This window comes from Pieris rapae, chromosome 20, assembly GCF_905147795.1.
Source record: "Pieris rapae chromosome 20, ilPieRapa1.1, whole genome shotgun sequence".
Lineage (NCBI taxonomy): Eukaryota > Metazoa > Arthropoda > Insecta > Lepidoptera > Pieridae > Pieris > Pieris rapae.
In genome coordinates this window covers 3,978,458-4,003,405 of record NC_059528.1, presented here as the reverse complement: position 1 = coordinate 4,003,405, position 24,948 = coordinate 3,978,458, and the positions used below count along the sequence as shown (strand labels likewise).

The window sequence follows — 24,948 nt, the reverse complement described above, 5'->3', positions numbered from 1 at the left end:
GTACCATTGACGTAAAGTTCAGCTGTGTGATTTACGCTTCCTGCTTGATTTTTTACAAAACACGTGTAATTTCCTTGATTGTGATGAGTTACAGATTCAATTGTAAGCTGACTTGTACGTCTGGAGTTCGTTAGTAATACGCCATTTGTTTCCGACTTGAGAGGTTTCCCATTAAAATACCATTGGATGACAAGAGGAAGGTCGCCCTTGCTTACGGTACATATGACAACAACCATTTCTTGATCGTTAGCAGGATCAGTTCCGAAATCGAAAGGCATTACTTGTGGCGCAACTGTTTTTTTACAAAGTGAAATTAAATCAGTTAAAGCGTTTGGATAATTTATGGGTTGTGGGCGTGAGATATGGGGTAATGAATAAATATATAAAAAAACACAAACATTAATTAGTGCGTGTAAAAGCGACTGCTGATAGAAGTGTTTTTCATTTGAAGATACCGTTAACGTTGAGAAGTGCACTGTGACAACTGGAACCCGCTTCATTTTCAGCTATACACGTATAGTTTCCAATATGTTCATGCTGAACATTCTCAATGCTTAGTACCGATATTCTCTTTCCATTTCTATTGATGAAAATACCATTTCCCGAATTAAGTATTTCGTCGTTAAGCTGCCAGTGAATTTTTAATGGCAGATCACCCTTTCCTACAGTACACGTTAGCGACACCGTATCGCCAGCGTTTAGGATTTCCTCGCCAAAATCGAATGGTGTTACCTGTGGTGCAACTGTGACAGCGATAAATAAAGGATTCCTTGGAATATAAACTATGCTACATCGCGACAGAGTTATAATTACATGGACAGGGAAAGGGACAAATGCAAACGAACTTGCGATATCAAAGCAAAAATGTACGTTTTAAAATTTACCATTAACTACCAAGTCTGTTGATATATTAGCGTGGCCAGCTTGATTTGAGGCAAAACAGGTGTACGCTCCTGTATGCACGAAGGAAACTGCGTCTATTGATAGGCTACTAGATTTATGGCCAATTTTAGTGATTGTTACTCCTGGGATATCATTCATCGGTTTCCCGTTTAATAGCCAAGTGATATTAATTGGTCTATCGCCTTTCGTCACCATACATTGGATGCCGACTGTGTCACCCGCGTTAGCAGGCTCGTCACCGAACGTGAAGGGATGGATTTGAGGTAAAACTGTTAAGGGAGAACTACTTTACTATACATATAATATATGAAATATAGACCGTTGACTTCGAGCGTCGCGCTATGATTGACGTGTCCGGCTAGATTCTCTACGTGACAAGCGTACACCCCCCGATGCGTTCCATTCACCGAGTCAATGTTGAGGATGGACATTTTTCGACTCATGCTTCCCAATGCGACTCCCAGACTATTCGCGCGAGATATCAGTTTTCCATTTAAACTCCAGGAAAAGTTCGCAGGCAGATCGCCTTTATTCATCACGCATTGAACCGATGCCGTGTCGCCTGCGTTCGCGGGTTCATCGCCGAACTCAAAGGGCAAGATTTGGGGAGGTACTGTACAGTGAGAAAAAGCACTAGTAAATAATATAATGAATTAAGCGAACCATTAACACTAAGGGCAGTGGTATGGTTTGTTTGTCCTGCCTCGTTTCGGATTTCACAAGTGTACGAGCCGCGATGGACGGCGTTCACGGCTTCGATGTTAAGAATGGACGTTTTCTTGCTGATTGTTGTGAGAATAACGCCAAGATTGTTGTGGGAGTTTATAATCTCCCCGTTGAAACGCCATTTGAATGTCACGGGTAGATCTCCCTTGCTCATCACACATGACACGGAGGCGGTTTCGCCTTCATTTAGCACCTCCTCTCCGAATTCGAAAGGTGTAATTTGAGGAGGGACTGATAAAGAACATTCAATGAACAAAAGGCTGGGATATGGAAGGACAGTCTACATCAAAGAAGTTACACTATGTGTACCATTGACTTCTAGAATGGCGCTGTGATTAACAGAACCGGCTGGATTTGTTGCCACGCAATGGTATGTGCCTCTGTGGCTTCCATTAACTGAATCAATGTTTAGGATCGATGTCTTTTTGTTGATATTGGTTAGAACTATTCCCAAATCGTTGTGTCGGAATATGATTTGTCCATTAAAAATCCAGGAGATATTGAGCGGTTGGTCGCCCTTGCTAACTGCGCAGGAAATCGACGCCATATCTCCGGCGTTAGCCGGTTCGTCGCCAAATTCGAAAGGCAAGATTTGTGGGGGAACTGTATAGAAGATTGTTTAAGTGTGGACGCAATATAGCGCAAGTTGTAGCTTTGGCGGGTATAAACTTTAATCCTATGTACCTAAATTTAACTACCCGTATGTAAACTCTGAAAGAAACTGGTTAAACAATTGTATGAAAGGAATATCATGAAACTTTCAATTTTCTAAATTACTTATTAGCATGATAAAAAAAACTTTTGGATATGCATGATATTACTTCTTCGAAGAATTGCTGAGCATAAATTAATAGCGTACAACACTATACGATTTTAATATTAATTTGCGTACTCAGCTCCGTCGCTTACAATTAAAATTTAGTAATAAATTTTTTGTAGGAATCGAACCTACTATACTACAGTTTTGACATATTCGAAGGGTAGTAAGCGACTAATTCTTCGGAGTTTATAATTGAGCATTTCTGAATTAAAACGCCAAATGTATTAGAATAAAGTACAATATGTCACATTATATAACGAATCTGTCGATACATTTTAATAATACATTATATATTACTTACTTAAAAAGTTTGCGTCCACTTAGCATCTAACCCTCAGGTTTATGTTTTATTTTTGACAACCAAGTTTCAATTTTGAATTAACTTAATTAATTAACTTTGAATTAATATTCTTCGACATAAATTCAGTTTAAATAAGTGGATTATAGAACAAATTGATTAAATTTTTTTTATAATACTGTAATGTTTCAGTCTCAACAAAATGCCTTCCATACCAAAATCAAAATTAGGTTCTTCCGATAAAGTTTTTTTTTACTTTTTTTTAAACTTTTTTTTGATTGAACGCAAACTTTTTTTTTATATTAAGTACGTACCCATGACTTGTAGTTCGAGTTGTCCCCTTGCGCTGTATCCTTGAGAGTTCTTAGCAACGCACGTGTAAGTGGCTTGGTCGCTCATTCGTTCTACGTTTTCAATAACCAACGTGCCGTTAGGGAACACCTTCTGTTTTCGGTTGATTGGTAGAACACTGGAATTGTATGAGATCAAGTCATTAAAGGAAAAAAAAATAGACCTATTAACAAGTGTTATGGGGTAACGAAATTTGACGTTTATTTTTATAAAACAGGAAGTAAAAGAGGCTCATGTTAAGTGATACTGCCGCCCCTAGCAACTCAATGCCTGAGGGCCCGTGAGTGCGTTGCCGGCCTTTTAAAAATTGGTACGCTCTTTTCTTATAAGTGAAGTTGATTTATTAAGGTTTGAATTCAGATTTCATATACCGCAGGATAATTTACTGACCGTCCATCACGTTCCCATACAATAGAGTCAATAGGGTATCCAGCAACTGGGCAGTGAGCGATAAGGGTGTCTCCGGCGACGACTGGGCGTTTCTTCATTGGCCGTACGTAAGGCAGTCCGTATACGTTTACGCGCGATGAGTGGGATGCGCTGCCAACCTGAAATACACGTTAAAGTATGAAGTTGAGAATAGCGCCATCTATTATTCTTATTAGCTTAGACTAAGAGCTCGTTAATAACTTAAAATCAATTTAAATTATTGTTATTCCACACAATGAAGGCAGTGTTGTTAGTGGCTTTAGCATACCATTCTGAATGAATGAACTTTCTTTATGTTGTAGAAAAACGTCATCAGGTTGCGGCTAAAAGGTAGACGGCGTGTGTCAAAAACAAGAGAATGATCACCTAATTCATAAAACAATACAGGAATCCAGACCGACAAAGGTAGCGCCACTGAATTTTTTTTTCGATATTGCTAATCAATAAATGAAACTGGAGAGCGATAGGCTCCTGAGACAGTAGTAACACTTATGTCAAGTGACCTGTTTTTGTTAAAAAAGTATATAAAAAATTACTCAAAACTTACTTAGTTCTTTTGTCTCATTATTACTTTGTTCACAATTTTTGTCTTCGTCGCATATTTTAGAATAAATATAATGTCTATTGTGGGTAACTTGTCCATACAAGTTTCAGATTAGAACAAATACTAACCTTGCTAGACGCGATACAAGAGTACAGTCCTCCATCGTTGGTGTGCACAGATGAGATATTTAAGTGGGATTCAACATTTCCATCGGCAGTTACAAATTGCCCGATTTGCAGTCTTTCGCCGCTGTTCAGTTTGTCTCCATCCAGTTGCCATGCGATGTCAGGTGTAGGGTTGCCAGATGCAACACATTTCAACCTTAGAGATGGACCGGAGCGTAGAGTTTGTTCCGAGAAGCTGTGTCTAATCTGTGGTGGTTCAACTGAAAAGGTTTGGAAGTCGATTATAGTAAAAAACAGTTATTCGTGAGCCAGTCCTTACATTCACTAAATCTGCTCGAAATTGAATCTTTCGGGTGTGTTTTACAATACCATGGTGACGTCATACGTAATGTGTCAATCAAAAGTTAGACTTATATGGTCCTATTTGGTACAATATATTGTTAGATGTCGCAAATTATTGATGGTAGGAAGGCTGAACGTGGAATAAAAGCCGTGGCGTCGTGTTGTGCGGACGTTACTAAATGTGGTGAAAGTGTTAATATCTTTGGAAATACAGCAACAGTTTACAAAAACTGTTCTGTGGTTTAGTTATGAGTTTATATTTTTAAAGTGAAACTTTTATTACAGTCTCAAACTATTTGGTCTGTGTGGCGCATGTCGCGTGACGGTCGGCCGCGGAGTAGGGATAAAGTGATAGGAGCTCGTCATAGCAGCCAAGGCCAATATGGCGGCGCACATAGTTCGCAGCAGCTGACCGTGTAGTGTATAGACTATTATTCATTTGTGCCAGTGCTCCACGCTATTTTAACATGTGTATATAATCTAAATAATTGTTAAGTATTATGTATGTTGTATTCAATTCAATAAAAATATCAGTTGGACTTTTATTAGTCCCATTATCATTCCAATTTTCCAAGTATAAAATTATGATATTGATAAAGCGATTTTATATTGGATATTTTTAATGGATTCCAAAAATTTTCTTTTACCTTGGTTTCATAAAACCACACAACATTTCTTTTAAATTGTCTTTCTTCTGATTTCTCACAATATTGTATACGTAAAGTTTTATAAGAAATCTTAATAAACAATTGATACGTACATCGTCCTCCTAATTTCAATTCAGCGCTAGCTCCGGCACTTTCTTGATCATTTCTGATGAAGCACTGGTACATTCCCTTATCTTCTTTCTTTACTGACTCGATCCTGGAATTAAGAGGTAAACACGGTGAAGAAACATTTTCATTAGCGCATAGAGTAGATGACGTTTGTTATTTTGTGTAGCAATAGCTTCATTTATCGTGAATGAGAAAGATGGAAGTTATGTTTATGACCAAAATTAATATTTTTTACACGTTTTTTTCGCAACAAACAATTTCTTTAAAACATACTATATCCCAGGTTTTTAATGTAGTCGGTTTTTTTTTATACTATTTTTTTTTCTTCAAAAAACCGGCAGCACTTTTTAAGAAAATTTTCTTTGGCTATGTAGACGCGTGCACCGATACCCTCGGTTTTCAGCATAGGCCTCCCTAGGAGGAGGGCCTTTTATATGACCCATACCTTAATACGTGGTCATGGTGGTTCATGTCTTTGCCATCTTTTAACCAGGTGATAGTCTTAATGGGATTTCCTTCATATCTGCAAGTGAATACCGCTGGACGACCAAAGTCTACTGTTTGTGTTGCCGGTTCTACTGCTGTTTTTAGTGGTGCAGTTACTGTTAATACGGTTTCGACCGATTCACCTGGAAAAGTTATAAAGAAAATAGCTATTTATTTCCAAAGCTCTACAATAAATATATAATATAATAATAATAAATTGAATATAGTGGATATTCAATTTATTCATGTAGGTAACATAATGTACACTTATGAACGTCAAAAAAATAAATATACATTGAATGCTTCTAATTTTACATTTACTGCCAGTTCTCAAATCAAGGGCGTAGAAAGGAAGAGAAGAACTGGCAATAAACTCTCCGCCACTCTTTTTAATCGCCATTTTTTTTTATATTTCATAGAACTTGAAGGTTAAATCTTTTTTAAAAAGATAAGACAAAATAGTGAACAGTATAGATTACTCACAATAGTCAAAATATAACATATAATAATTAAACACTTCAAGATACTGTATATAAAAATATTTATTTTAATTTTATATTGATTATAAATTTAATTGTTAACGTCCAAACGTATGTCGTTTACGTAGCTTCCAATGTGAAAATGTTACATTGGCATTTGGGCAAATTATTAATATGCAATACTCACCACCGACAGAATTGTTCACAACACATAGATATTTGCCAGAATCATCAACTTTAGCCTCCTTGATAATAAGAGTTCCAGAAACTTGTTTAACTCTATCATTCAACACGACTGGTTGCTTTCTCGCCGATCCATCAATGAATTTATACCATCTGTAACAAAGGAGAAAGAGTTCAGTTTATAGTAATCCATATATCACCTATAAAACAAAGAGCCTACAAATCAAGTAAATTCCAAGTGTTAGAAGGCTCAAGCCCTACCACAAATAATTCAAAAAAGGAACACGAATCAAAGCTTCAAATGACATTGCGAATAAGAAAATGCTCTGAAACTAAAGAACGGAACGTTAAGTTCGACGATAAAATTTTATAAACAGCCACCATGAGCTTTGGACATAAACCGCCTAACAAAATCTAGCCATGTGTTTACGGGAAGCACAAAGTAAAGATTAAAGCGTCTGAATGAAAGCAAGAACACCCTGTGACTTACCAGAAGGTGTCTACGCAGCTCAATCATTACTTTGGCTGTTGGGAATAAGGCGCGCGGCCGGCCGCGGTCACGCCTTCACGTATTGGCCGCTACAGACTGCAATAACAACTGATATCAATATAATTGAATGGTGTAACTACGTGATTGATGAATGCGTGATGTGCGGCCAGCCGTAAAACTATCGTACCTCGTCAAAGGCGCTGGGTATGCTTGAACCTCGCACAGTAAGGCGAGATTCTCGTTACCCCGCCCCACTTGACGGTTAAGTCCGTCTCCCGTTACTTTCGGCCTCGTTCTACCCGTCGGCTCTGTAATTTAAACCTACGGTCACTACCTAAACTCACCTAAACAACGGGGCGGGGTACGCGGCAACTTGACATTTTAAATACGCTACATCGTTTTGTCCCACTAGAAATACCTCCCAGCCCTCGAAGTTTTGAGCGGAATCTTTTCTAGGTGCAATTTTATTAGTAGGTTCTGCAATGATCGAAATTCGAATGACAATCGGATACTGAACTATCGGCGGACTATTGTAAGAGTTGTGGAAATCTTATCTGTGTCATTTAAGGATGGTAAGTGAAAGACTCACTCACCGAAATATTGGAGGAGGATACCCCGCTACTTCACATGTAAGATACACTGAACTCTCTAAGGAGACAACAAAAATTTCACCGCCTTCGAACTTTCGGCTTTTATCGCTTCGAGGAGCAATTTTATTCGTCGGTTCTGCAATATGTAAATTTTAACATAGTAAATCAAACGCACCTTGAGACCGGTACAGGATATCCTTGCGATGGGCAAAGGAGCGCTATCGATGTATTTTGAGAATAGTGAACAGCGGCCTTTGGTGTTGAGGTAATACTGGGTATAGCACTGGCAATAGGCTCTGGAGGAATATGTTCAATTAACTGAGAACATTATGGACCATAAGGGATCTTAATAAGATTGCTTGACTTGCCTGAATATTGGTACAGGATACGCTTGAGCTTGACACAACAACGCAAAACTTTGACCGATGACTCTTAGAAAGGTACTACTAAGTGAATCCGTTGAAAAACTTGGTGCTTTCGAGCCAACTGGTTCTGTATTGAAAATGTTTTACATTTATTTCAGTACACTTAAACTTGACTTGCCTGAAAACTGGAGCGGGATAACTTTGAGCCTGACATAGAAGGCCAAAACCCTGACCGATACGCTTTCTAAATATGCTTCCCATTGATTCAGACGAAAATGTCGGAGACTTAGCGCCAACGGGCTCTACAAAGGTTTACCTATATATAAATTATCGAATACTAATATAAACTTGCCTGAATATTGGGACGGGAAAAGCTTGCGCTTGACAAAGAAGTGCAAAGCTTTGACTTTCATGTCTTTTGAGCGATGAAAGTGCTGACTCAGTTGAAAATGATGGCGCTTTGGAACCGACGGGCTCTGTGTGTTTAAAATAATTGAATCGTGATCGTGATTGATATACTAATTTCATAGGAATTATGACGTCATTTTAATTACTAAAATATCTAAACTAATACTCAAACGTGACGACACTTGCCTGAAAATGGGGACGGGAAATGCCTGAGCCTGACACATCATAGTGAAATTTTGATCCTTATGTCTCGTAACAGCAGATGAAGTTATATCGTTTGCAAACGTTGGTGGTTTCGAACCCACGGGTTCTGTACAAGCAAGATACAATTAAATGTCAACTTACCTAAATATTGGTGTAGGAAAAGCCTGAGCTTGACAAAGTAAAGCAAAGCTATGCCCCTTGTCCTTAACAAATATACTGCCTTTGGAGTCAGACGAAAAGGACGGAGCTTTAGCACCGACAGGTTCTATAAGAATATTGACGTACATGGTAATGTAAATAAACCTACCTGAACATTGGTTGTGGGTACCCTTGCGCTTGACAAAGCATGGAACCACCAGAAGACGCTTCAATTATATAATTATAAGACGATGCGGAAGTAGGGAATGCTGGCGCTCTGGCAGATACGGGTTCTGAATAACACAAATGTAATTGAGAACTCACTTGAAGATAGGAGAAGGGTGGGCTTGAGCTTGACACAAAAGAACAATTGCTTGCTCGGCTAGTTTAGTGAGGGTTGTACTCTTAAATTCCATTGAAAATGAGGGCGCTTTCGATCCAATGGGCTCTGCGATAGACAAAATAAACTTGAACCTCACCTGAATATTGGGACGGGGAAGGCTTGAGCTTGACATAACAGGGCAAAGTCTTGGCTTGTTCTACGTGTTATTCCAGAAAACTGAACGTCATTAGAGAATGTGGGGGATTTAAATCCAATAGGTTCTACAAATAAAATAATAATTTATTCACCTGAATACGGGGACGGGAAAGCCTTGTGCCGGACAGAGTATGTTCAAACTTTGACCGACCGTCCTTACATACCGGGACAATTTATTATCGGTAGAAAAGGATGGTGATTTCGATCCAATTGGTTCTAAAATATAACGATGTTATCACGTAATGATTTGAAAATAATATGTACCTGAATACTGGTATGGGATATCCCTGAGCCCGACACAATAATGCAAACGTTTGTCCAAACGCTCTATTGAGAAACCATGCGAATTTATCATCGCTTGAAAATACAGGTGGCTTTGTGGTAATCGGTTCTGAAAATTAAATGTCCTTACCTAAATAATGGGACTGGGAACCCTTGGGCTGGACATAATACTGCGAAGTCTTGGTCTTTATTCATATCGAACGAGGCTAACTTTGAACCACTCGAGAACGAAGGGCTTTTGGAGCCAATTGGTTCTAAAAGTATTTAATAGTATTACTTTAAAGGTTCCGTTACCTTTATTTTAATCTAATGACGACGGTTTAATCTAATGATTTTAGAGAATGCAGGGGGCACATAATAATAACTTACCTAAAGACTGGGACGGGGTAGGCTTGAGCCAAGCAAAACAAGGTGATACTCGAACCCATCGCAAAATCCAAAAATTCAATTGTCTTTATTGGAAGTTTAGGTGGAGCCGTATTAATAGGTTCTAAAAAATAACCAACTAAGTGTCATTACCTGGCTAATGGAACTGGAAATGCCTGTGCAGGGCACAATAATGTAACACTAGCGTTAACAAATGCACCAAAACCCCTTACGTTATCCAATGTAGGAAACTTGGGAGGTACTCTCCCTACAGGTTCTGAATTGGGACAAATATTAAGCTTAGATAGACCTAATTTATTTCTTTAGAGTATAATTTTACCTGAATATTGGGACTGGGTAAGCCTGTGCTGGGCATAATAATGTACTAGTATCATTCGATGTGGTGTCTGTGATATCTATAACTTTAGTCGCAACTTTTGGAGCTGCACTGCCCATAGGTTCTACGAAAAAAAGTATAAACGTCAGTTTCTCTGTACCTGAATGCCGGTGCCGGAAACGCTTGGGCGGGACATAAGAGCGTGATGTTTTCGTTTTCTTTAGCATCGAAGGCACGACTTTTGTCAGTAGTTGTAAATTTAGGTGAAACACGACCGACAGGTTCTATGAATAAACGATAAAATATGTAAGAGGAACATTATTTTACCTAAATAATGGGACTGGAAACGCCTGCGCAGGGCATAACATAGTTAAACTGGCATTGAGTGTAGTGCTAAAACTTCTGGAACTATCCATCGAAGGAAATTTGGGTGAGACACGCCCCACAGGCTCTAGAGACAAGATAAAATTCTATTTGTAATGTACCTGAATAGCGGAGTAGGAAATGCTTGGGCCGGGCAGAGTAATGTCACGCACGTGTTTGATGAGAATGTAAAACTGCGACCGGTTTCCATCGATGGAAACTTAGGAGACACTTTTCCCATTGGCTCTGTTTATAAAATTATATGGTCTAAGGATTCTTTCAAATTGAAGTATTTATTCAGTGTATAAATCACAACGTAATTCTTACCTAAACATTGGGGCAGGATATGCTTGCGCAGGGCACATAAGTGACATGCTTTGATTACTATCGAAATTGAATAGTCGACTTTTTTCTAAACTCGGAAACTTAGGGGATACTTTTCCCATTGGTTCTGAAGCAAAGAGATGATGGAAAAAGGTTTTAAATTGTTTCATATTAATAAATTTTTTTACTACTGGCTGCTTATAAAATTTGGGATATGCCTAATAATTGTGTTATATATTTTATGCATATTTAAAGAGGAATTAACTACCTGAATACTGGTACAGGAAAAGCTTGTGCAGGACATTGCAAAGCGAAAGAATCAGTTTTCTTGACACCAATCATGGTTCCCATGACAACAGAAGCGAATTTTGGCGGAACACGTCCAACTGGTTCTATGGGGGCAATGAGAAATTACTATTAACAATTACCTGAATAGTGGGGTGGGAAACGCCTGAGCGGGACATTGCAAAGCGTACGAATCATTTTTCGTTACTTCAAACATGGTCCCCGTTAGAACTGTCGCGAATTTGGGAGGTACACGACCGACCGGTTCTAAAATATTACAGAAAATGATAGGGAATTCCGCTTATTACCTGAATACGGGGACAGGGAACGCTTGGGCCGGGCACTGCAATGAGAATGGTGTATCCATTTTGGCTATAAACATCGCACCGACTTGGCTTGTGGAGAATTTGGGTGGCACGCGCCCTATTGGCTCTGAAGAATGAGTCAAAAGAGAATTTTAATGAAACCTTACCGGTACATAGGTGCGGGGAATGCTTGTGCGGGGCACAGAACAGCTAGGCTGGTAGATTCATTGAACTGGAAGCCACTGGTCGTCTGCGCGCTAGGAAACTTGGGAGGCACACGTCCCATCGGTTCTGCGCATGTTGGGAGAAGGCGTTTTTACCAGCACTACACCCCAGTGGTCAGTTAGGCTTTTAATACATCCCCTACACTCTCTAATTCGGCTTTTATAATGATTAAAGGCTCAGCAGGGTACCCTATCCCAACATTCAGGCAAGGCAAGATAAAAACTTAAAACTATTAAAAATATCGACTTAATTGTTTTAGCGATTTTAACAAGAAATTATTATAAACTCGCTAAAATTATTAGCAATGCGTTTTTTTTACGTAATTAATTTTTTGTTAAGATTATAATAATTTCATGGGCAACAGAATACTTTAAACTTAAATATCACAGAAAACACAATTGTTTTTTAAGGTCACCTATTAAAAAAATCACTCAAGTAAGTTTAAAGAATTCTGTTATTTATTGAGATTTCTATTCTAAAAATGATATTAAAATATGATGATAATTTCTAATAAAACTTGAAATAAAATATCATTATTAGAAAATTTAACAAGAAACATCATTAATTCAATAGCAATTTTAATGTGAACTAAAATATGAATTAATGATGTCACAATAAATTCTGAAAGTGTACTTACCGGTGATAACCAAACGTCCCTTTGTGGCTGATAAACGAGTTTCTCCAGTAAGTCTGTGCTTTGTTCTACATTGGTATGATTTATAACCATCTTCGGGTCCTACATCACGAATATGCAATTCTCCAGATGGTAGGACCAAGTATTTACCCTCTGAAAATATTAGCTTATAAAATATATGTCGTTTTGACAAATGTGTATAAAAGAATTCATTTCATGTAGCAACGCAACATAGGGTTGCCATTTACTTACAAAATTCAGAGCATGCAGGAAGGAGGAATAAGGGATGGGTAGGCCGTGAGGCCCATGGAATTATAGGAACCCAAGTAAGGATCAGTTTCCCTATTATACAATTATAGATCCAGAAGGAAAAGAAAACAAAACTAAGTACCATATGAGTTTTGATCACTATCGAGGTTGATCTCATCGATTTCATCTCCTTCACTAATAATCCAAGAGAGGACACTCACGTACTCCGAAACAAAGCTAGGGATGTGGCATTTCAAAATAGCTGAATTTCCTCGCAATACATATTCTTCCATTAAATTAACAGCATATGCTTGAGAGACAACTGTAAACAGAAACAATACCTATTATTGGGATCGTTTATAAGGATGCAGGGGTAGGACCTATCGGGGAAGGACCTCGGTTTGGTTAGCTATCTTATAGGAGTACCTAGGTCTGAAGTCTCATTAATTTTCACTTCTTGATCATTATCATCTTCCGATACTATCCAAGACACAACTGATACGTATTCAGAAACATAGCTAGGAATTTGACATTTTAACACAGCAGCGTTACCACGTAAGACGTATTCTTCCCAAAATTTAACATCATAGGCCTGGGAAACGACTGGAAATTGATATAAAATTTGAATACCATTACAAAGATTCTATAAGGGGAGTTGTGTGAAAGTATTAAGTCAGGTAAGGTTTTTTGGGAGGCTCTTAGTACGATACTCTAGTTTATTACCTAAACTTGAATCTGAATCTATATTAATATCTAGTTCGTCATTATCTCCTTCGGAAATAATCCAAGAAGTAACAGTTACATATTCAGTCACAAAGCTGGGGATATGACATTTCAGTATAGCAGAGTTGCCTCTTAAGACGTTTTCCTCCCAAAGATTGACGGTGTAGGATTGAGAAACAACTGAAAGTGTACAAATATGGTTGAGGATAGCTTCTGAATAAAAAGCTTTTGATTACGGATATTGAGGAAATGGGATATGGCCAAGTAAATTAGATATTGCACCCAAATCTCCATATCCGGTGCCGTTTATTTCTCTCTCCTCTATTTCTCCTTCAAATATTAGCCAACCTGAGACTGTCACATATTCAGAAACAAAACTTGGGATATGACATTTTACAATAGCAGAATTGCCACGCAAAACATTCTCCTCCATTAAGTTAACTGTATACGCCTGAGACACGACTGTAAAATGAAACATAAGCTGGATTAGGAATGGATACTTGGAATAAACGTTTAATCAGGTACCCAAATCCTGAGAATCTGCCTGTTGTATTTCTACTTCTTCAATGTCTCCCTCAGAGATTATCCAAGAGGAAACGCTAACATACTCTGTTACGAAGGTAGAAATATGACATTTAAGGATAGCCGCGTTGCCGCGAAGTACACTCTCTTCCAATATATTGACCGTATAGGCTTGAGATACAACTGAAAGGTTTGAGATCGTTATTAAATATATTATCCGAAGCCGATTGGCCAGTGTTTTAACGAGTTCACTAAGTGCGGACGAGGAGGAGAGGTCTTAATTGCTAAATTTAAAACTATCATAAGAAATACCCTCTCGGTTAATACTGGCATCGTTCAATTGTATTTCAGTCTCATCGTCCCCCTCTGATATTATCCAAGAAGATACTTGAACGTATTCAGTGACAAAACTTGGAATAAGACATTTGAATATGGCAGCATTTCCTCGCAAGACATTTTCCTCTACAAGATTTACTGTGTACACCTGGGATACAACTGCAATATTATAAGAATTTAACAAATTTCCTTATAATTATGTTTGAGATGTGGGACGGGATGTAAAGGCTAGTTAGTCGTCGAAAACATATAATATGCGATATACCGTAATCCTCATTCTTTAGAAACTCTCCACTTTCGGAATCGTGCCAAGAAATTACTTGCACATGATCAGAAACAAATGATGGGATGTGGCATTTAAATACAGCAGCATTACCGCGAATCACATAGATATCGTAAACCTGCGATTCGTAGAACTGATTGACAGCTGAAAACGTTAACATAAATAAATCTAGCTTACTTTGTACATACATGTTTGTGTGAGAGAACACATTAGACGGGATTTACTATAGAGCGGATAGGAACAATTGGGAACGCGCGGTCGATCTTGATTACCGTAATTGCCTGCAGAGTCATTTAGTGAAAATGCAGAGAGCGACTCGTCGTCTGTCACCCATTCTATAACTTGCACATAATCTGATACAAATGATGGTATCAGACACTTAACTATAGCAGCATTTCCTCTTAAAACATCTTCATCGGTAACTCGAGGTTCGTAATTCTGATGGACGACTATAAATACCATATAAGATAAGAAAATCAGAAAAATGTATTACTATCTAGGGAAAGGGATAAGGAGTGCCTTTGGAATTGCATATGCATAAGAATACCAGAAATATCATCGAGATTTTCATCAGCAGTTACAGTTTCATTATCCATACTCCAAGATACAACGTGAACGAAGTCAGCCACGAAGGATGGAACAATGCATTTTAAAATCGCCGTGTTGCCTCTCAAAACAAATTCATCGTTTACTCTCGCCTCATACTCTTGCAAAACAGCTGCAGTAAAAAGAATCAGGATAAAAGGACTTGGAATGATGTGTCACGATGTTTTACCCTCATTATTTCCGGGAAAATAAGTACCACCCTCACTGTCCATCCACATTTCAACAAAAACGAAATCGGAGACAAAACTTGGCACTTCGCATTTCATTATAGCCGCATTGCCGCGGATGACATATTCGTTGTCTGCTTCAGCTTCAAATGGCTGTGATACAACTATTCAAACAATACAGATATAGTAAGAGCGTTTGAAAGGAGCATTCATAGGAATGGGTGTTAAGATTTTGCGAAATATTGTAGAATAAGTACCATCTTGAAAATTAGTGTTATTTTTAGTTAATATTTGGCCTTCGTCTAATATCCAGGACTCCACGTACACAAAGTCGCTAACAAACGATGGGATCTTGCAGTGAACAATGGCAGCGTTCCCTCTAATCACGTACTCATTTTCGGCTTCAGTCACGTAATACTGTGACACCACTAAAGAATATTGATTAGACATTGAGTTAGTATGGATAGGTGTTGAGTAGGAGGTGGAAAATGCGCTTAATACGGAAGTTGCTTTTATTGTTTATCGAAGCTATTGTTACCGAGGTTGTCGGAATGGCTAATTACTGTTCCCTCTTCGTCAATCCAGGCCTCAACTTTAACAAAATCAGCGACAAACGATGGTATTGAACATTTTAAAACCGCAGCATTTCCACGAATTACATATTCCTTTAAAATTTCGGCTTCATAGAATTGATTAACAACTGCAATATACGGAAACATCCTAAATGACTGTTATACTTTTGGATGATGGAAGGAATAGGAGCAGAGAGATTTATAGATTGAGATCTGGCGATCCTACCGATATCATCGGTCATTAAATATTCATTCTTGTCAGAGTCGACCCAAGCTTCTACTTTCACGAAATCAGAGACGAAGGACGGGATGTTACATTTAAGAACAGCTGTATTTCCGCGTATCACATACTCGGAGACAACTTCGGCCTCAAAATATTGAGTCACGACTGTAAGTAATAAAGATTTAGTGGCAGGGATGTCTGGGATGGCTCTATTTCTAATTTTTTACCGTCTCCTTCTTTTGTTCCATTTAATGTGAACGAATTTTCCTGTTCATCGTGCCACGAAATAACACTGACAAAATCAGCGACAAAGGAAGGTATTGAACATTTGAGTATAGCCGAGTTTCCACGAATAACATACTCATTATTTACTTCAGATTCGTACTGCTGCTGAACGACTGAAAGATTCCATTATGGAGAAGGAATTAGGGAAAATTATAGCGAATTTAGAACAACCGTAATTTTCGCCCGGGTAAAAATCTTCCTTTTCATCTGTGTGCCAAGATAGAACCTCAACGAAATCGGCGACGAAAGAAGGAACTTGACATTTCAAAACGATACTATTTCCCATTATCACGTACTCCTTATTCACATCGGTATCATAATTCTGAGCGACCACTGAACCATAGAAAATCTCATATATTACACAAAGAAAACAACTAAACTGTTATATTATTTAGTAATCTTGAAAAATTTTCTCTGAAATTTAAAACTTAAATATATTATGTACTTGTCAATGCTTACCCTGGCGCTATTATATTATTAGGAAGTCATTCAGTGCGCTATTAAAAATATGAACACGTGCAAATCTGCGTTCGTTGACTTGTTTATTCTAATGGTAACGCACTGATTTGGTATCTGCAACGTGTTGATATTTCTAATAACTAATTGATTTTCAAGTTTTGTGTTCGCCAGTACATTTAGTATTCCTGTTAGTGTGTGATAAGCTTAAAGACAAGATAATCCAGCATAGACCATTTATTTGTAGTGGTGCTACTCGATATTAATGGCAAGTCAGACTTTTAAAACACAAAAATCTATATTTTAACCAGTTTTTTGTTTTCTGCGTATATTAGATGCTGATAAGTATGTTACATATTTATTGCGATTTAGCTCAAATATATTCTTTCATGCAATAAATTAGTCGAATATCCTGTCTTTAAGCTGCATAAATTGAAAATATTCGACTTAGAAATCCTTTCAACCCATTACATCGTACATCATTTTGTGAAGAAAAAAATAGCGATGGCACACATTAGCATTTCATGTTTTTAATTAGTCTATTAAATTAAATAATATTGATACAGTTCTCAAAGAAGATTCAAGATACTTGATATAGTGAAATTATTGAATTGACCTTATTGAGCCCTCGGTTGTAAGGGCGACGATCATTGCTTTATTTAGAACTCATATCTCAACAGATAAATTGGACATTTGATAAATGTTTTATACTACAAAAATCGAAAGCATTACTGAATATATAATTCTTTATTAATATTTAATATGTAACATTTATTAACTGCTTTAACATGTGATAAGTATGATGTGATAGTTGGTTTGGTTGGTGGAATATCAGGCAGTCTAAAATTGAAATATTTATTTTTTACTGACATTCGTACATTGAGTTATCTACTTGAATAAACGATTGATGATAGAATTTAAATTTTAATAAATGTCTTTACGTCGTCTACATTGTATCAATTCCCCCGCAATGTAGTATTTTTCGTTGATAATATTATGTGGGCACGTGGCGCCATCTGTGTTTGGTATCGGTATAACAAAAATTGTACTAACCCGGAACAATTATTGTTATACCGGGATTGATTCTTCGGTCATATTAATCACTCAGACACGAATGAGGCAATCACGGTTTTAGCATTTTAAAAATCTTTAAATATTAACTAATAAGAGCTATTTTACGACAATATAAATTAATAAATTGAAATACAGTAAGGTCAATATAATTATACATTAATTTAAAAAATAAGTTAAAACACTTTCTACGTGTGACGTACGTTAACGATCAAATTACTGGTTCAAAAGGCATAGGGGTTAAGTTAGAGCAATTGGTTCTACTTATAATCTTAATTGTGTTAAACGCCTTACTTTGTGCCTGTAATTGAATTAATGATGACGTTTCTCGCAATTAAGAATTTAATTTATGTGTAAGTTAAGTTATCGTTAGATAGGTTGGTTTTAGATTTGTAAAATAAATAATTGTTAGTATTTTCTATGAAATGTTAATGTGTAATCGCTTTTTATTTTCACGTGTTGTTTATTTCTAAATACATTATTATAAAAAAACTATTGTGTTATATTGTAAAACGAAATCGAAACAATGAACGTTTCGCATATTCGTGATTGGTCAACATAGTACCGAGTCCAATCTTACGCACGATCCATCATTCATTTAAACAATCACAAAAGAAACGTTCCATTGTTTTTTTTTTTCGTTGTACATTCCAACACCCAAAATATAACAAATACAGTAAAACGCGTGCAAGATGGTAGGAACAAACGTCGTATCTTATATATAAAATTCGGTCTTCGGATAGCGTAATATACGTGTACCAGTGTCACATTAGCTTTAACACAATTAATTAAATACTTAGGAAGCTTTTCTAAGGAAAATTCACTGGTCGCTCGCGAAAACTACTTTCGTATTAACCGGGTTTTACTGTATATGTCAGATAGGTCAGAATAGGTGTTTCTGTCAGCTGCCATTGTCAACGTATGTCACAGAGCTTTAAAATAACAACGTCAAAGTCAAATCAGTTCAAAACCTAAAAATTATTGATAGTATTAACGACTATTCAAGTGATAGTAATCGTGATTCCACTTCCTAGGCAGCTGACAGTTATGTAAGAAATAAGTATTTTAAATATAAAACTTAAAAATCTATAACACTTACCGGCGCGAACATTAACGTCCCTAGAGTGAATTGTACCAACTGGGTTTCTAGCAAGGCAAGCGTAGACCTGAGCATGAACTTCCTGGCGGTAATCTTCAGCACGGAAAGGTGGGAAAACAAGGTTGCCATTCGGTAAGACCTGGAATATAAAAGAGTTTTCAGAAATGTGTGTTTCTTAAGAAAATGAACTAAAAATCATCTTGTAATAAAAAAATAAGACGATACTGGAAACTGCACTACATCCAGTACTACAATCGTAAAGACTGGTGATTAGTATTGGCAAACATAATATTTATTTATTTATTTGTCAACAAAATAGATACATCTTTACAATAAAAATAAATTTAAAAATAAAACCTAAAATTGTTTATTTTAGGTTTTATTTTTAAATTTATTTTGGATGTATCCGTGCAATAGGTTTCACTAATATGATATGAATGATATGATACAAACAAAACAAAACAAAAATAAGAAAAGGGCGGGAAACACGAACGTGAACGCGCGCGTTTTTCGATTAACTAAAATTTTATTTTGTTTGTTGGATTAGGATTAGTAGTTTAGTGTAGTTTATGTATATATATTTGTGATTTCTTAGTTTTAGTTAATAGTGTAATTAATTCATAATTTATTGGTAAGTTTTCTTTTTTTATATACTTTTGCTCCTTATGGAGCCGCCTGATGACCCTGGGGGCGGAGAAGTCCCTGGGGTTGGATATGTTGTAACTATTTCTAATGATGAGTCTGGCATGGAAACAGACGGATCAGTAAAATCTAGCAGTGGTGCTAGAAAACGGAGAGCCAATGTAAATAAACATTGCTCGCATTGTCATAAAAAAAAACGTAATAAGAAACATGAGGGCAAGGAAATTAAACAAAATGAATGTTATTGCATTCCTTTATCCAATACCAATACCCAAATTAGTACTGCTCCGTTGTTCACGGAGTCACAGCTAAATTCGTTTAATAAAAAACCAGAATCTGTAGCTCGTTTAACATATCAGGCGAGTGATGCAGCACCATATGTTGTACATGTGCAAAGGATACAGCAAACTCCTAATGACAATGTAACAGTCCATCCTATTGCTTTTGGTCGTTTTTTAAAAAGAAACTCTATACATAATATAGTTAACGGAAGTTTAAAACGAATTGGCCGTAATAGACTGTCTCTTTCTTTTAATAATTACCAAGACGCAAATTCATTCTTAAATAGTTCTGCTTTACAATCAGTCGAGTATAAGGTTTTTATCCCAACATTTACTGTGACCCGTATGGGTGTTGTAAGAGGCATACCTGCTGAGTGGTCAGATGAAGAAGTTAAGGAGAATATTAATTTACCTGTTGGATGCGGTCCAATTTTAAAAGTTAGAAGAATGAGACGGCGTATCACTGCAAGTAATGGCAGTGAATTTAAGCCTACTGAGACTGTGGTTCTTACGTTTGATGGACAAGTACTTCCTAAGCGAATTTTTATTTGCTACACTGCTCTCCCAGTTGATATTTACATTTTCCCCACCATACAATGTTACAATTGTTGCAGATTTGGTCACGTGAAAGCAATTTGTAGATCAAAACCAAAATGTTTCAAGTGTGGTCAAGACCACACGGCTGATCAGTGCTCTATCCTAGAGGATGATGCATACTGCTGCTTATGTCAAGGTTCCCATTTTGCCACAAGCAAAAAATGTTTAGAGTTTAATCGCCAAAAAGCCATCAAAGAAACTATGGCCAAGAGCTGTATTTCTTATGCTGAAGCATCAAAAATTCATGCACCGATTTCTAAAGTGTCTTATGCTGATGCTTTACTTTCTTCTTCCAATGTAGGGGCTTCCACAATTTCTACTCCTCAAAATGAACAGACACGTAAACAGTCTTTGAGTAATACTTACAAAAAGACTGTTTTTCTTAAACCAAAAAATATTCCTAAACTATCCAAAGGTTATGACAAAAATACACAACATGAATTAATTAAAGACTATGATATGCCCTTACCCAGGAATGGTTGTGGTTTAAACCCAAACAACAATAATGAATTGACATTACAATCTATTGCAGACCTAATTAAAATTCTCATTAACACTTTATCACAGTCTAATATTCTTTCACCGTCCAACGCTGCTCCTTTAATTGACACTATCGTTAACTTACCAAATTATATTAATAATGGACAAGCAAGCCACAGCTCTACAGTGGAACTGTAGAAGTGCTTCATCTAAGAAAAGTGATATTATTTATCTTATAAATAAATATAAACCTTTTATCTTTGCTCTACAGGAGACTTGGTTAAAACCAGGTACTCCATGTAGGTACTCGGGCTATGCCTGTCTCCGTGAGGATCGCATTGACGGGTATGGTGGGGTTGCCTTACTAGTCAAGCATCATCTTCCCTTTTCTCTCTTTCCTATTCCTTCTCATAGTAATGATTTTTCAATTATTGCTGCTATTGTTAATAATATCTGCTATGTTTCAATATATATCCCTCATCCAAGTTCTTCTATCTTTGTTGAAATTGACTCTATTATTTCTTCTCTCCCTAAGCCTTTTATCTTATTAGGTGACTTTAACTGTCAACATAGTTCATGGGGCAGTTCAACAACCAATACATACGGAGTTTCATTGATGGAACTGTTAGACTCACATAATCTTTGCTTTCTCAACAATGGTTCTGTGACCCGGCGGACCACTCCCAATGAAGGCTCAAGTGTCCCTGATTTAAGTATTTGTACTCCTTGTTTAGCTTCCACTATTTCATGGTCTACACTCTCTTCTTCATTTGGTAGTGACCACTTCCCTTTACTTCTTAGTTTTCCTTTTCATATTAATTTTACATTTAGACATTCTCCTAGACTAAAATATCGACTTAATAATGCTGATTGGGATACCTTTAAAACCCTTATAGAGAAAAAGATGACTTCCCTTCCTAATATCTCACATGGTTCAGAATTAATTTGTGCTGATGCATTTACTAAATTATTTATAGAGGTAGCTGACAAAACTTTTCCAGTTAAAAATGGTGCTCTGGGCTTCATTCCATCTCCACCTTGGTGGGATCAAGAATGTTCGGAAGCTATTAAAAAAAGAAAACAAGCTGAGCTTCAATATTATGAGAATTGTACATCTGAAAATTTTGATCTGGTTACAGATGCTTTCAAGACCACTAGTTTATTATTCAAAAAGAAAAAAGCAGATAGCTGGAAAACTTTTTGCCTCTCTATTTCCCCTAATGTCCGTCCTTCAGTGGTATGGCGTAATATTAGAAGATTCAGGTGTGCTTTTACTGAAACCTCTGGTTCTTTCCCCGATTCATTAACTAATCAATTCCTCGACAGACTTGCTCCTACTACAGTTCCTGAAAGAATAATTATGCCTCTGATGCCATTAAACCCCTCTGGTCTCAATAGTCCATTTTCTATGTATGAATTTAAAGGAATACTATCTTCCCTTATAGACTCTGCTCCTGGTGAAGATGGAATCCCATATTCTTTCATCTCTCATTTAGGCGACCACAGTCTTGAATATTTCCTGAAATTGATAAATACAATCATGTTAACCGGTTCTATCCCTCCACGCTGGAAAAACCAGATCATTATACCAATTCTCAAACCTAATAAGAATCCCTCCAATGCAAATTCATATCGTCCTATTGCATTATCTTCGGTCTTGATAAAACTCTGTGAACATTTGGTGAAAACTCGTCTTGAATGGTTTTTAGAAAGCAATAATTTACTTTGCGACAGTCAATTTGGTTTTCGTCGAGGAAAGAGCACGATGGACAGTATTGCCATCTTTACCACTGACATTTATTTAGCATTTTCAAGGAATGATTCTGTTGTTGCCACTTTTTTAGATGTACAATCTGCTTATGACAATGTAGTGTTGTCAGTTCTCCATAAAAAACTACAGTATTTAAATGTACCTGTAATGTTATCAAATTTTATCATAAATAATTTATATGAAAGACACATCACTCTAATTTCACAAGACTCTACTGCTGTAACTAGAACCTTATGGAGAGGTCTTCCTCAAGGATCAGTATTAAGTCCCATTTTATATAATATTTATACCCATGATTTGAAAGCTTCTTTTGGAAATCGGATTTGTATTCTTCAGTATGCTGATGACCTTTTACTTTATTCCATTCATCAATCACCGGCCATTGCTTGCTCAGTACTGTCTCATTCTCTTAATTTATTAAAAACATGGCTTGATACTAATGGTCTTGAAATATCCCCCACTAAAAGTGTTGCCATGCTTTTTTCTAGAAAGCGACTTCCTCCTCCGATCACTGTGTATTTTGGTAGTATTATTATCCCTGTTAAAAACTCTGTAAAGTTCCTCGGTGTGTTTTTAGATTCTAAGCTATCTGGCGTACATCATTGTGACTACATTTTTAATAGGTGTGAGCGAAACCTAAACATCCTTAGATGTTTATCCGGTGTATGGTGGGGTGCCCATCCCTTTTGTATGAAACTTATGTACAACGCTTTAATCCGAAGTATTTTAGACTATGGTACCTTTTTATTATCTCCTGGAAATACAACCCGTTTTAAAAAATTAGATAATATACAGTCTAAGGCATTAAGATTTATTACAGGAGCTATGAAAACTAGTCCAATTAATGCTTTACAAGTAGAATGTGTTGATGCCCCATTATATCTTAGGCGACAATATTTATCTGATAAATTCATATTTCGCTCCCTTCAATATACCAACCATCCTCTCCGTTCTAAGCTTGAAGAACTGTCTCAATTGTTGACATCTTCCAATTACTGGTCAAATAAATCTTCACCTTGTCTCATCGTTAGCTTCAATAAATTTATCAATATTCAAACTCCAACTCACACCTTGACAACTCACCCTTTATTTGGAACCAACTATGAATCTCTAACTAGTTCCCCAGACATTAGATTTAATATTGGTATAAATAAGGGCGATTCCCACGCAAGGATTACTTTTAATTATTTCTGTGAGCAACACTGCCATGAGTACAATAATTATATATTTACAGATGCCTCTAAACACGGTTCGTCTGGTATTGTAGGCATAGGAATATTTCACTTACAAAGTAAAACTACAATAAAAATAAAGTTTCCTCCAGAGTCCTCAATCTTCACAGGGGAATGTTACGGAATCTTTAAAGCTTTAAAACTAGTTTTGAGTAAGAAACTTAAGAAATCAATCATATTCACCGATTCACTTAGTGCTCTTCAAGCTCTCCAAAAATATCCATTAAAAAACAAATTAATTTTTCCTATCATTATTGAGATTAGGGGTTTGCTGTATGAATGTAAACAATTGGGGTTGTCTGTGTCATTTGGTTGGATACCTGGACATTCTGGTATTTTTGGTAACGAAATAGCAGACCAACTAGCAAATGAAGCTGTTAAGAATGGCGATGCCAATTCATATAAAAATTATTATCATGATTTGGCCTCACTTCCTGCTTCTTTTCTTCAAAAATCTTGGACTGACCTTTGGACTCAGAGCAGTTTAATTAAGGGTAAATATTTCTCATCTATACAGCCCACAATACCACTGAAGCCATGGTTTTTTAAAATGAAATTTAACAAAAAGGAAACATCGTCTCTTATTCGTATGAGATTGGGCCATGTGTGTACCCCAGCCCACCTTACCAGATTTCATATTATAGATAATGAAATGTGTGAATGTGGGCTGAATATTGGTGATTTAAATCATATCATTCTGTCCTGTCCTCGGTATAACCACTCCATGCTATTCGATCATCTTGATCCTTCTTCCAGTATCCCGTTACCTACATCTGTTCCTGTTATGCTTTCATCTTTAAATCCTAATGTATATAAAAAGCTATGTTTATTTCTTAATATAAATAATATAAAACTATAAGTATATGTATATTTTGTATACAAATAATTTTCTATATGATATATTTTAATTACTGTTCTTAGTTGTTACTTTCCATAATGTAGTTAGTAGTATATTGAATTAGAAATAGTTTTATAACCTGCTGATCCTATCCCTTATCCTATGTAATTTTTGTTCGATCTAAAATTCTTTTTCTTTA

At 36.7% G+C, this 24,948-nt stretch overlaps 1 protein-coding gene and 1 long non-coding RNA gene across 24 annotated transcripts in view; both read right to left on the bottom strand.

Moving 5' to 3' along the window:
• Positions 1-24,948, bottom strand: part of LOC110995490 (Down syndrome cell adhesion molecule-like protein Dscam2) — a 67,320-nt gene that overhangs the window by 27,487 nt on the left and 14,885 nt on the right. For 8 of the 22 annotated variants that reach the window (XM_045632616.1, XM_045632606.1, XM_045632617.1 and 5 more), the window contains exons 4-13: positions 18,909-19,047; positions 14,123-14,305; positions 12,320-12,469; positions 7,546-7,678; positions 6,467-6,615; positions 5,760-5,943; positions 5,299-5,402; positions 4,200-4,456; positions 3,489-3,646; positions 3,062-3,216 (exon numbers count right to left, since the gene is read on the bottom strand). In XM_045632616.1, coding sequence (XP_045488572.1) covers positions 3,062-3,216; positions 3,489-3,646; positions 4,200-4,456; positions 5,299-5,402; positions 5,760-5,943; positions 6,467-6,615; positions 7,546-7,678; positions 12,320-12,469; positions 14,123-14,305; positions 18,909-19,047 — 1,612 coding nt within the window. Of the gene's footprint in view, positions 1-455; positions 744-884; positions 1,173-1,938; positions 2,233-3,061; positions 3,217-3,488; positions 3,647-4,199; positions 4,457-5,298; positions 5,403-5,759; positions 5,944-6,466; positions 6,616-7,545; positions 7,679-7,717; positions 7,839-9,136; positions 9,261-10,183; positions 10,305-10,507; positions 10,632-11,460; positions 11,585-11,624; positions 11,749-12,319; positions 12,470-12,707; positions 12,888-14,122; positions 14,306-14,701; positions 14,879-15,204; positions 15,367-15,740; positions 15,903-16,224; positions 16,396-16,453; positions 16,616-18,908; positions 19,048-24,948 lie in introns of all 22 variants that reach the window. The other 14 variants (XM_045632611.1, XM_045632603.1, XM_045632613.1 and 11 more) reach the window with 11 other exon arrangements.
• Positions 19,790-23,657, bottom strand: LOC123690051. Of its 2 annotated transcripts, XR_006750879.1 has the most exons (3): positions 22,970-22,984; positions 22,510-22,821; positions 19,790-22,427 (listed from the first exon to the last, which is right to left on the bottom strand). It is a non-coding gene; the product is annotated as an uncharacterized LOC123690051 (long non-coding RNA). The 2 variants fall into 2 exon arrangements; XR_006750878.1 differs by having other exon boundaries at positions 22,510-23,657.